Genomic DNA, 13484 nt, shown 5'->3' with positions numbered 1-13484 from the left:
GAGCAACAAGAAAAAGGGAATAATTGAAAAAAGGGACTGTATGCTGCTGGTGGAAATGCAAACTGTATAGCTCCTTTGAAAGACTGGAGAATCCTTAATGGAATTACAACACAAGTATCTAAAGGAAATATTAACTCAAAGAGGTACATGCCCACCCCTGTTTATAGCTGCATTATTCACAATTAGCCAAAGAATGGAAGTGGCACCAAGCTGTGGCGCACCTGGTTAAGTGGGAGGGAAAGCTTTATAGGCGATGAAGCAGGGCTGCAGGTGTCTGTCTCATTCCCTCTTTTCTCCTCTCTCCCAAATTTGTCTCACATGAGTAGCTTAAGTGGCCTTTCTACTGTTGGGATAAATACTGTATGGAATACAAATATAAAAAAGATGAAGTGGGGGGGGCAGGTGATAGTGTACCGGGTTAAGTGCACATAATACAAAGTGCAAGGATCCAGGTTCGAGCCCCTGCTTCTACCTGCAGGGGGACACTTCACAAGCGGTGTAGCAGGTCTGCAGGTGTCAAAAAATAAAAAAAAACCCAGTAGACTATATGTAATTGCATTTTGGTGAATCAATTTTAAGTATGATTTTTTTCTACTCATGTCCTGTTGCCATCTCCTGAATGGCTTCATATTTAGGAAGAAAGTATACCAAGTTACAGAATAGGATTGCAGAGTTAGTGGCAAAAATATTGAATAGCTTGAGACTAGAATGTATAGACAATTCTAAATTTAGTATTTTTTTTAATCTTTATCTGATAGAGACAGCCAGAAATTGAGAGGAAGGGGGAAAGACACCTGAAACCCCACTTCACCACTCATGAAGCTTTCCAGCTGCAGGTGGGGACCTGGGGTCTTATAATGGCCCTTGTGCTTGTGCATTGTAATGTGTGTGTCTATCCAGGTGTGCCATCACCTGGCTCTGGTTCTAAATTCTTCAGACCTAAAAACGATGAACAGAGAAGCAATAATAGAAGCCAGACTTTCCACCATCTGTTCCCCATTAAGATCTTTGGTCCACATTCCCAGAGGGATAAAGAATAGAGAAACTTTCAGTGGAGGGGGGGAGGAGTTATGATCTCTGGTGGTGGGAATTGTACTCCTCTTATGCCACAATCTTGTCAATCTTATTACTAGTAAAAAAAAAAAAAGTGGTGTCAAAAGGGGGTGTAATACTGCTATTGACTATAGCTGTGCTATCCAGCAATTGACCCCCTTATTCCCCAAGCACTAGGGGAAACTTTGGTTCTGTTTTTTTTTTTTTCTCCTGCCAGAGCACTGCACAGTTCTGGCAGGGGATTGAATCTGGGACCTCAGAGCATCAGTCATGAAAATATTGTGTATCCATTATTCTATCTCCCCTACTGTCATGTTATGATAGCTGTCTCTCCCCTTTGTATCTGAAAGTCCTGTAGATCAGTGAAACCCTGATGACAAAAAAATTTGTTGCAATGACTTCAAAAGGAAAACAAAACAAAAAATAAACCAATGGGACAACATCATATTGAAAAGCTGCATAGCAGGGCCGGATGGTGGCACACTTGATTGGGTGCACATATTACAGTGCACAAGGACCTGGGTTTGAACCCCTGCTCCCCACCTGCCTGAGGAAAGCTTCACGAGTGATGAAGCAGTGCTACAGGTGTGTCTGTCTCTCCCCTCTCATCACTCCCTTTTCTCTCAATTTCTGGCTGTCTCTGTCTTATAATTAAAAAAAATTCAAAAGAAAAAAAAAGCTACATAGCAAAAGAAACCACCACTCAGGTAGACTCTGTACAGAATGGGAGATCTTTTTATGCCATACATCAGACAAAAGGTTAATAAAACATGCGAAGATATCAGGAAAAAAAACCCCACCATTTTGAAGGAATTAAGGTGGTGGGAGTAGTGTGTGGACACTGACTATGGGGAGATAAGAAATTGTACCTATGTGAGAACAACTGCCTGGTAATCTCATTTCCATAACTAAATAACCTGGAAAACAAAACCACCACCCCAAAGTGGTGAGAGGATAGGTACAGAATATTCACCAAAGAGATTTAAAGGGCCATCCGTCAGACATAAAAAAAAAATGCTTAAAGCCTGTTGAGTATCAGAGAAATGCAAATAGACAACAATGAGATACCGCTTCACACCTGTATGTCACACATCAGAAAAGAGTAATAGCAAATGGAAAGGTTATGGGATAAAGGAACCCTTTTACACTGGAATGTAGATTGGTCCAACTCCTGTGAAGAGCAGGCTGGAGAATTCTTGGAAGACCAGAATTCCTCTTCTGGGGATATATCCTAAGGAAATAAACATCCGTCCTAAAAGATCTGTGTATGCCTATGCTCAGAGCACAGTTTTTTTTTTATTTTATTTTTATTTTTTTTAATTTATTTCTTTATTGGGGAATTAATATTTTACATTCAACAGTAAATACAATAGTTTGTACATGCACAACATTCCCCAGATTCCCATTTAACAATACAACCCCCACTGTCATTCATCTTTCATGGACCTGTATTCTCCCCATCCACGCACCCACCCCAGAGTCTTTTACTTTGGTGTAATACTCCAATTCCATTTCAGGTTCGACTTGTGTTTTCTAATCTTGTTTTTCAACTTCGGGCTGAGAGTGAGATCATCCCATATTCATCCTTCAGTTTCTGACTTATTTCACTCAACATGATTTTTTCAAGGTCCATCCAAGATCTGCTGAAAACGGTGAAGTCACCATTTTTTACAGTTGAGTAGTATTCCATTGTGTACATATACCACAACTTGCTCAGCCACTCGTCTGTTGTTGGACACCTGGGTTGCTTCCAGGTTTTGGCTATTACAAATTGTGCTGCCAAGAACTTATGTGTACAGATCTTTTTGGATGGATGTGTTGGGTTCCTTAGGATATATCCCCAGGAGGGGAATTGCAGGGTCATAGAGCACAGTTTGTAATAGCTCAAACTTGGGAGCAACTTAGGTGTTCCAACAGATCAGTAGCTTAAAAAGATGTGATTTATATACATGATAGAATACTGTGATGAAGCCACCTCCACCTCATCTTGGATGAAGCTTGAAGGCATCATGTTGAGATAAAGCAGAGAGATGAATATGGGATGATGCTCAATTATGGGCAGAACTTAAAAACAGGAAACAAAGTAAAACTTGTACTGGCAGGGTAAGGGGTAGGGCCATGGGGTGGTCTTAGATCTAATAAGTGCAGAACATTGTATTGGGTAGAGCTGCTATGCAACATAGACCAAAGTAATAAAAGAGAAGATGGAGGGAGGGAGAGGAAAAGATCACTGGTGGAAGTGGTAGGTTCATCGTGTAGGCACGGAGCCCCAGCCATAAATAACCCTGGTAATAATAAAAAAGGGCCAGATGGTTGAGTGCACCTGTTAAAATGCATAAAAATCTGGGTTCAAGCCCCTTATCCCTAGCTGCTGCAGGAGGAAAGCTTCACAAGCCCTGAAAACAGCGGGGCAGCTCTCTCCCTCTCAGCTTCTATCCAGTAAACAAGTTCATATAGAATTATTTGGAGGCTTTGCTTTCAGGAATTGGGAATATAATATAAAAACCTATACTTTGGGACACAGGAGGTGAGCCAGTGGATAAAGCCTTGGATCTCAAGCATAAGGTCCAGAGTTCAACCTCTGCATCACATGTGGCAGAGTGGTGAATGCTCTGGTTCACTCTACCTATCTTGCACATTAATAAGTAAATATTAAAAAAAAAAACAACTGTGTTGGGGCATGGTTGTGACACACTTTACCATGCTAAATTTAGTAAAGAACTTCAGTGAGCCTCTTGCATAAGCGAGGAAGCCACGTCTACTCCCTAGCCTCATCCTTCCTGACCCCGCCTCTGTGACTCTCTGCGGCTGCGCAATGTCGTACCCAATCGAAAACCCCCCATGGTTAATAGAGGAACAGCGATAGGTTCCAGATACTACTGGTTCCAGGGTATGCCCGGAAGGGGTGGGGCTTATGGCGCTATTAATAAGCCTGCAGGGCGTGGCAAAGGTCGACGGAAGTGCTCTGTTGCCGGAAGTAAAAGAAAGCTTGTGATGGCGGCTGAGACTGTAGCTGAGCTGGTAAGTGCTCTTGGCTTTACTCAGAAATTGTCTTCCCTTTCTTTTTCTCTTTGCTTTGTTTTGTGGGTCAGGACACTGAGAAGAGACAGGGTGGTGGCGATGCCTGAGTGCATTGCTTGGGAAGCGCTGACACAGGGGACGGCCTGTCCAGACCGTCGAGGACGATTGGCCTAGACTCCCGGGTATCAGCCAGCCTTGTCTCATGCCCGCCGGCCCTTTTTGTCGCAGGTGCGGGCGAACACTGCGGAGGAGGAGCAGCCACTTGCGGCATCAGAGGATTTGGCCGCCCAGAAGCGCGAACAGAGACTACGTAAATTCCGGGAGCTGCACCTGAAGCGGGTGAGTAATCCCAGGATCAGAGGAGACCTGTTATCAGGTATGGAGCGTGGGCGTTTGCGTTGGATGAGGAAGCGACTTTGCTATGATTCTAACAAACTTCTTATTTTACCTAGGGAAGTACATAGAGTTAGAGACTGAAAGAAACCCGTCCACTGAGAGAACTGCTTGTCGCTTCATTAAAAATAACAATAAAACAATTGTCAGCGGTTCGTTAGATGAGGGCAGTGAACCAGATGAATAAGATACGGTCCCTACTCTAAGGTAGAGTCTATGACTTTGTCTAGAAGGTAAATGGAGTTAGACTTTAGCCTAGAGTTAGTACAAATTGTCCTGGGAATGTCGAGAAGAGATTAATGTTATTTGGGTGGGCTTCAGGAGGTATTCCAGGAAGTGCTTTATGTAAGAGGTGTCACATAAACTATTAGAATAGTAAGACGTTATTAGACAGATAAAAGAGTTGGAGGAAGAGAGAGGTATCCAAGTTAAAGAAATTAAAACAAAAGAAGTTAGTTTATGTTAGAGTTAGATCTAGCAAGCAGTTGCTATGTGTATATGTATATTTTTGCCCAGAAAAAGCTGACCTAATGAATAAACACATTTTTTTTTCCCTCCAGAGTTATAGCTGTGGTTCGGTGCCTGCACTATGAATCTACTGCTCCTGGAGGCTATTTTTTTGTTTTTCCCATTTTGTTGCCCTTGTTGTTGTCATTATTGTTATTTTTGCCGTTGTTGTTGTTGTATAGGACAGAAAGAAATAGAGGAGGGGAGATAGATAGAGGGAGAGAAAGACACCTGCAGACCTGCTTCACCGCCTGTGAAGCAACTCCCCAGCAGGTGGGGAGCCGGGGAGTTGGAACCTGGATCCTTACGCTGGTCCTTGCACTTTGCGTTGTGTGCGCCTAACCTGCTGCACTACTGCCCGACCCCCAACACACATTTTTTTTACAGGATGCATCACATGAATTTTTTTTTATTTTGCTACAATAATATCAAGTTAAATGTTAGCCTTTTCAAGTAGATAAATTTTAAATATTTATTTTTATTTATTAAGTTTTATTTATTTATTGGATAGAGGCAGAGAAATTGATAGGTAACGAAGAGAGTTGAGTTCAATGGGAATCCGGCCATAGCACAGTGGGTTAAGCACACAAAGCGCAAAGGAACAAAGTGCAAGGAACGTTGGAAGGATCCCTGTTCAAGCCCCCTGCTCCCCACCTGTAGGGAAGTTGCTTCACAGGTGGTGAAGCAGGTCTGCAGGTGTCTTTCTCTCCCCCTCTGTCTTCCCCTCTTCTCTCCATTTCTCTCTGACCTATCCAACAACAACGACATCAATAACGACAATAATAACCACAGCAACAACAACAACAAAAAAAAACAAGGGCAACAAAAGGGAAAATAAATAAATATAAAAAATTTTTTTTAAAAAAAAGGAAGAGGGTTCAAACAGGGATCCTTGAGCAGGTCCTTGCACTACCTACTGTGTGCACTTAACCCAGTGCGCTACTGCCCAACCTCCTCTCTTTCCTTTTCTATCTCCCACCTCCGCTCTCAGTTTCTCTCTGCCCTATCAAATAAAAGAAGTTAAAAAAAAAAAAGGAAAAATGGCTGCTGAGAGTAGTGGTGTCATCATACAGGCACTAAAACTAAAAGGGTCTGGGGAGATAGCATAATGGTTCTCAAATGGATTTCATGCCTGAAGCTCTGAGACCCCAGGTTCAATTCCCAGCACCAATATATGCCAGTGTTGAGCAGTGCTCTGATAAAAAAAGAAAAAGGAATTAAAAAAAAATTCTTTTCTATCTATATAAAACAGGGTCGCCTTATTTGTATGTCTTACCTGACCAACTTCAAAGGAGGGGGATCTCTTTGGATTTAATTTCATGTTTCAGCTGACAAACTCTTTGTGCTTTGGTATCAGAATGAAGCTCGTAAATTAAATCACCAAGAAGTTGTGGAAGAAGATAAAAGACTTAAGTTACCTGCAAATTGGGAAGCCAAAAAAGCTCGTTTGGAATGGGAGCTGCAGGAAGAAGAAAAGAAAAAGGTTAGAAGCTATTGTGCTATCTTTATAAGTTGTTTATTCAGTCATTCTGTTATTGAGACAGTCGAGCATGTTTATTTTGTACACTTGAGCCAGACTGTCAAAGTTCAAAGCTGGGCTCAGCTTTTTACTAGCTTGCTTTTGTTTTCTTTTCTGTAAAATAGGGATTATTATGATTAATTTGAGTGAATTATGAGTTAAATGAGTCAGTGCCTGTAAAACATTTAAAAGAGGACCTTATACCTGGTGAGTATTGAGTAGTAGTATTTTCTTTTTTTGCCTCCACAGTTATTGCTGGGGCTCGGTGTCTGAATTATAATCCATTGCTTCTGGAGGCTGTTTTTCCCTTTTGTTGCCCTTGTTTATCATTATTGTTGTTGTTGTTGCTGTCATTGTTATTCGATAGGACAGAGAGAAATGGAGAGAGGAGGGGAAGACCAAGAAGGGGAGGGAAAAAAAGACACCTGCAGACCTGCTTCACCGCTTGTGAAGTGACCATCCTGCAGGTGTGCTACCGCCCGACCCCTGAGTAGTATTATTTTCTAATTGTGATTACATTTTAGGATTACTATAGCAGATTGACAGTTTCCTTCAAGTATTCTTATTTTTAAAGTATTGTTTGATAACACTGTTGAATCTTGATTTAAAATAAAGAAAAAAGGTGAAATAATTGCCTGTATCATAGCAGTACATACCAGATCTTTTCATCATCATCTTCAAAATAATTATTTTTATGAGAGAGACCAGGGCACTGCTCAGTCTGACTTATGGTGATGCTACTGATTAAGCATGGGCCCTCAGGCATTCAAGTCTTGTGCTGTATGTTGCTGAGCCATCTCCCTGACCCTTTTTTAGGAATGTGCTGCAAGAGGGGAAGACTATGAGAGAGTGAAGTTGCTGGAAATCAGTGCCGAAGATGCTGAAAGGTGGGAAAGGAAAAAGAAGAGGAAAAACCCTGACCTGGGATTTTCAGGTAAGATAAACCACTTCTTTCTCTAATAGGCCTATTTGATAAGCATTGTCTTCAGTGTTTCGGTGCTCCTGTACTCTTCTTTATGGAGTATTTTCTTTATTATTTTTAAATAAAATATTAATTGTAATGAGAGAAACATAGAAATATGAGATACAGAAAGAAAGATCAGAGTTCTGCTCAGCTCTAGCTTGTGGTGCTAGAAACTGAAACTGGAATCTCAGAGCCTTGGCCATGAAAGCCTTTTGCATAACCACTATGCTGTCTCCCTAGCCCTTTTCTTTCTTTTAAAATATTATTTATGTATTTATTGGATGGAGACAGAAATTGAGAGGGAAGTGGGGATTAAGAGGGAGAAAGAGACACTTGTAGCACTGTTTCATCACTTTTGAAGTAGCTTTCCCACAGGTAGGGACTGGGGCTTGAACTTGGGTCCACGTGTATTGTAGCGTGTGTGCTCAATCAGGTGTGTCATCAACTGGCCCCAGGAATTTTTTTTTTATTTTTAATGTTTATTTATTTATTCCCTTTTGTTGCCCAGAATTTATTATTATTATTTTAAATATATTTTCACTTGAGGCTATGAAATCACAGTTTCTTTTTTTTAAAAAATTAAAAAAAAATTTTCCCTTTTGTTGCCCTTGTTGTAGTTATTATTGATGTCGTCGTTGCTAAATAGGACAGAGAAAAATGGAGAGAGGAGGGGAAGACAGGGAAAGAGAAAGATAGCCACCTGCAGACCTGCTTTACCACTTGTGAAGTGACTCCCCTACAGGTGGGCAGCCAAGGGCTCGAACCGAGATCCTTAAGCCAGTCCTTGTGCTTCACACCACATGAGCTTAACCCTCTGCACTACCGCCTGACTCCCTATTATTATTTTATTTGTTAAACCAGAGCACTGTTCAACTCTGGCTGATGTGGTACGGGGAATTTAACCTGGGACTGTAGAGTCTCAGGGATGAAAGTCTCTTTGCATAAATCATTATGCTATCTACCCCAGCCCTTTTTAAAATTTCTTCTTCTTTTTTGGTTTGTTTCAAATATTTTCTTTTTAAAATTAAAGAAGACTATATGTATCACTGGGATTTCAGAACTGTAGGCCAGCTTTTTAAGATAGCAAGGCAGACAGAAATATACCACAGGTTCCCTCAGCATGGTAGGGGTTGGGCAAGGCTTAAACCCAAGGAAATACATGTATGAGGGCAGAAATTAAAAAAGAAAAAAACCCAAAAATGCTATTGTTCAGTCAGCTGCATTTTTGTTTTCTGTTTGGTAAAGTTAGTTAGGGCTTATTGTCAGCATCTTCAGGATGGAAGCTATGCTTAAGTTAGTGGTTAGTGCCTATATTGCTAATAATATTTATTTTTCTTCTGAGTAGTAGTGATCAGCCGAGAAAATATATCACTTCTGATTTTCTTTCTTTTTTTTTTTAGACTATGCTGCTGCCCAGTTACGTCAGTATCATCGGTTGACCAAACAGATCAAACCCGACATGGAAACATATGAAAGATTAAGAGAAAAACAGTAAGTTAACAGGATTGATGAAAGTCTATTTTCATCCTGATGTGTTTGTATATGTTGTCTTTCTTTTCTTTCATATTTTAAAACATTTTTTTAATTATCTTTATTGGATAGAGATAGCCAGAAATTGAGAAGGAAGTGGATGATAAGAAGAGAGACACCTGCAGCCTTGCTTCACCACTCGTGAAGCTACCCCCTACAGGTGGGACTGGGGGCTCAAACCTGGGTCCTTGCACATTTTAAGAGGTGCACTCAAATGTGTGCCATCACCTGACCCCACCCCTGGTTGTCTTTCTAATTAGGTATTCTAGTACTGGTGGTTGTGTATTCAGTACATAGATAATTATAGTCACTGTATTTTAGACTTTGTGGGTCATATGGTCTCTGTCACTAAACTCTGCTGTGAGATATGGAAATAGCCACTGAGGATACGTTAGCACATAAGGTGTGGTTATATCTCATGGTGTTGGACTGTCAAGGTAGTTCACCTAGATAGTGTACCTGCTGTGTCACATGTTCATTCCACATATTACCAAGCACAAGGACCTGGGTTTGAGCTCCCCACTCCCCACCTGCAAGGGGGAGACACTTCATGAGTGGTGAAACAGGTCTGAAAGGGTCTACCTCCCCCTCTTCTTTCAGTTTCTCTCTGTCCTATCTAATAAAAATTAGAAGGGAAAAAGAAGAAAGGAAAAAATGGCTTCTGAGAGCAGTGCTGGCACTGAGCCCTAATGGTAACCCTGGTGGCAAAAAAAAATAAGTCTCACAAATTTATGTTTGCATTTTGTCTCTCATCATATGTAATAGCTTAGTTCAAAAGTTGAAAATATGGGTCAGTGAAATAACTCATGTGGATTGTATGCTGCTACTGACCTGTGTACAGCCAGATTCGAGCCTGGCCCCCCACCACACTGAAGGAAGCTTTAGTGTGCTAGTCTCCTCTCTCTCCAACAACAACAATAATAATGAGTTAATAACAATAATAATAAGTTAAAAACAAAAAATATAAAAATTGAAAATATAGCACATTTGTAGTGTTACTCTAAGTCAATTTTATTGCCTTTGCAGTGGAGAAGAGTTTTTCCCAACATCTAACAGTCTTCTTCATGGAACACATGTGCCTTCCACAGAGGAAATTGATAGGATGGTCATAGATCTGGAAAAACAGTAAGTATTCAGCATAGCAGCTTGAAATTCTATTTGTTTATTTATTTTATTTCTTTTTTTAAAGTATGGGCCACATGAGTCTTTTTTTTTTTTTTTTTTTTTGCCTCCAGGGTTATTGCTGGGGCTTGGTGCCTGCACTATGAATACACTGCTCCTGGAAGCCATTTTTCTCATTTTGTTGTCCTTGTTGTAGTTATTATTGTTATTGTTGTCATAGCTGTTGTTGTTGGATAGGACAGGGAGAAATGGAGAGGGGGAGGGGAAGACAGAGAGGAGGAGAGAAAGATAGACACCTGCAGACCTGCTTCACTGCTTGCGAAGTGAACCCCTGCAGGTGGGGAGCTGGGGGCTTGAACTGGGATCCTTACGCCGGCCCTCGCGCTTTGCGCCATGTGCGCTTAACCTGCTGCACTACCGCCCAGCCCCCACAGCTTGAAATTTTAAATGCGCAATGGAAAAATGGACACTATGCTTAGGATGAATTGAATGCACGGAAATTACATTTGTTAATCCCTGGCTTATTATCTGTGGTGGTTTTAGTGACAGATGGCAAGCACAGGTTGAGTCTATTCCATATAATTTGGAATGGAGATACAAACTTGAGGAAATTGAGCTGCTATGATTAAATCTTGGAAATGTATAAAAATTGCTCTTTTACTTTGATACTCAGTAATTTGATTTGAAGAAGAATGTTTTAATATATGTACCTCAGTTTTTTTTTTGTGTACCTCAGTTTTAGTTATGCTTATTGATGTTGATAGGGATGAATATTTGAGCAGAATTTGTATTTAGGAGGCTACTAAACTCAGAGCATTAAGAATAGTATCTTGTGGGAGTCGGGTGGTAGTGCAGCGGGTTAAGCGCACATGGCGCAAAGTGCAAGGACTGGAGTAAGGATCCGGGTTCGAGCCCCTGGCACCCCACCTGCAGGGAAGTCACTTCACAGGTGGTGAAGCAGGTTTGCAGATGTCTATCTTTCTCTCCCCCTCTGTCCCCCCTCCTCTCTCCATTTCTCTCTGTCCTGTCCTACAATGATGACATCAGTAACAACAACAATAAAACAACAAGAGCAACAAAAGGGAATAAATAAATAATAAAATAATAATAATAAAAGAACAGTATCTTGTAAGTCGGAGAGACAGCATAATGGTTTTGCAAAGAGACTCATGCCTGAGGTACCGAAGTTCCAGGTTCAATCCCTTGCACCACCATAAACCAGAGCTTGAATAGTGCTCTGGTTTAAGAAAGAAAGAGACAGACAGAGAAAAGAAGGAAGAAGAAGAAATTATCTAGCATATACTATTTACTTCCTGTTAGCTGTGGTTATCATTAAAATAGTTATTAACTAGTACTTAAATTCTTTTATGTACTAATTTATGTGTATAGTTCTATTCCTCTTGTAGAATTTTCCTGAAGATGAGTTTGTATTTGCTGAATTTCATAGTCCATATGCTCTATATATTGCAATGGCAAGGATTGAACTGAGGAGTTTGAGACCCAATGCTTGAGAGTCCATTTTATCCATTTTGTCATCTCCCGGGCCACTATACCTGTGACTCTCTTTTTTATTTATTTTTATTTATTTACAAATTTTTTTATTATCTTTATTTATTGGACAGAGATAGCCAGAGATGTAAGAGGAGTGAGGGAGATAGAGAGGGAGAGGGAGAGGGACACCTGCAGACCTGCTTCACCACTTGTGAAGCTCGCTCTCTCTTGCAGGTGGGGACCAGGGGCTCAAACCTGGGTCCTTGCACACTGTAATGTGTGCGCTTAGCCAGGTGCGCCACCGCCTGGCCCCCTCTTTTTTATTTTTGTTTTATTTTTTCGAAAATTTTATTCATTTTATTATTGGATAGAGACAGAGAAATTTAGAGAGGAGGAGGTAGAGACAAGAGAGACATCTGCAGCCGTTTTACCACTTGTGAAACTTTGCCCCTGCAGTTGGGGACCAGGGGCTTGAACCTGTGTCCTTGCACACTGTAATGTGTGTGCTTAGCCAGGTGCGCCACCACCTGGCCCCCTTGTGACTCTCTTATTTTAAGGAACTTTAGCTTTATTGATCTTGGTGAAAACAGATTTGTACTTCTGCAGCCTACACCCTCACCTTCTCATCCAGTTGATTCTCTTGGTAACTATTTGGTTGGGCTTTATGAAGGTATAAAAAAAAAAATAAAGAAAATTTGAGTTTTGTTAATTGTTTTATTTTTCTTCCAGAATTGAAAAACGAGACAAATATAGCCGGAGACGACCTTATAATGATGATGCAGATATTGACTACATTAATGAAAGGAATGCCAAATTCAACAAGAAAGCTGAAAGATTCTATGGGAAATACACAGCTGAAATTAAACAGAATTTAGAAAGAGGAACAGCTGTATAATACCTTTCTGTACTGTTTTTAGATATTTGAGAATGGAGTGAAAATTTCTGCTAGTATATTAAACTTCTCATTGAATTCAAACCAGTGAAACAGAACTAAGTCTATGCCTTTTCACGCAGCATTTAGAATAAATGTTTTTTCTTAAATGTATATTTCTACTTTCTGTGGTAGGATAAAAGATTTCTTACAGTGTACTTGATTAGTAAAAACTTAACTTTTGTATAAATTTTAATATTTTTCTATGTATTTTAAATGTGTATGACTTTAATCTTTGAAGCATTTTGGACTTAAAATTACTTCCATTATATACAAATACAGTCATTATTGCTTTAGTATTGTTACGAATCTGACAAAATTTAGAGCTGGGTTCAGAAACCATTTGGAATTATAGACTGAAACAATGCCTCTGAGGTGGGAGTTGGTACATGCCCTTCCTGTGACTGTGTGACCAAGTTCAGGAAGTAACATACTCCTATGTGGATAACAATCATGTGTAGCTCTGCTTTTAAGAAGCAGGTATCCTTTGCAGTAGAATTCCTTCTAAAGGTGCCAGGTGGTGGTGCACCTGCTTAAGTGCACACACTACAGTGTACAAGGACCTGGGTTCAAGCCCCTCATTCCCACCTGCAGGGGGAAAGCTTCATGAGTGGTGAAACAAGGTTTCAGGTGACTGACTATCTTCCCCTCCCCTCTCAAGTTCTTTTCTGTCTCTTTCTAATAATAATAAAGAATTCCTTCTAAACACTTTAAAACAAGATAATATATATATAGTAATTTTTATATAATGGGAAATTTAAAACAATCAGAAGATAGAATGATACTTTTAATTTCATACACCCAAGTTAGCAATCAACTCATAGCTAGTTTTGTTTTATCTTCATTTCTGTACATGTTTCTTTGAAGCAAATACCGGATCTGTGATTTCTTTTTTTTGAATCTGTAATTTCATTACATATTTCAGTATTTATCTGAAAGATAAAAACTTAAAA

The 13484-nt window shown here is 40.1% G+C and overlaps 1 protein-coding gene across 1 annotated transcript; it reads left to right on the top strand.

The window, feature by feature from the left end:
- The first annotated feature begins 3838 nt into the window (after positions 1 to 3838).
- Positions 3839 to 12645, top strand: SYF2 (SYF2 pre-mRNA splicing factor). The gene is made up of 7 exons (XM_007522622.3): positions 3839 to 4074; positions 4303 to 4413; positions 6332 to 6457; positions 7310 to 7427; positions 8858 to 8948; positions 10014 to 10112; positions 12330 to 12645. The coding sequence occupies exons 1-7, from the start codon at positions 3895 to 3897 to the stop codon at positions 12493 to 12495; spliced, it is 891 nt and encodes a 296-aa protein (XP_007522684.3). The 5' UTR covers positions 3839 to 3894; the 3' UTR covers positions 12496 to 12645.
- The last annotated feature ends 839 nt before the right edge of the window (positions 12646 to 13484 follow it).

This window comes from Erinaceus europaeus, chromosome 13 (assembly GCF_950295315.1).
Source record: "Erinaceus europaeus chromosome 13, mEriEur2.1, whole genome shotgun sequence".
Classification (NCBI taxonomy): domain Eukaryota; kingdom Metazoa; phylum Chordata; class Mammalia; order Eulipotyphla; family Erinaceidae; genus Erinaceus; species Erinaceus europaeus.
The sequence above is the reverse complement of the archived record's forward strand: the minus strand, read 5'-3'. Positions and strand labels throughout refer to the sequence as shown.

Coding starts and splice junctions, on each gene's coding strand:
- SYF2 (XM_007522622.3), top strand. CDS start 3,895: ATGGTTAATAGAGGAACAGCGATAGGTTCCAGATACTACTGGTTCCAG. Junction 4,075..4,302: donor CTGAGACTGTAGCTGAGCTG/GTAAGTGCTCTT, acceptor TTTTTGTCGCAG/GTGCGGGCGAACACTGCGGA. Junction 8,949..10,013: donor GAAAGATTAAGAGAAAAACA/GTAAGTTAACAG, acceptor TTGCCTTTGCAG/TGGAGAAGAGTTTTTCCCAA.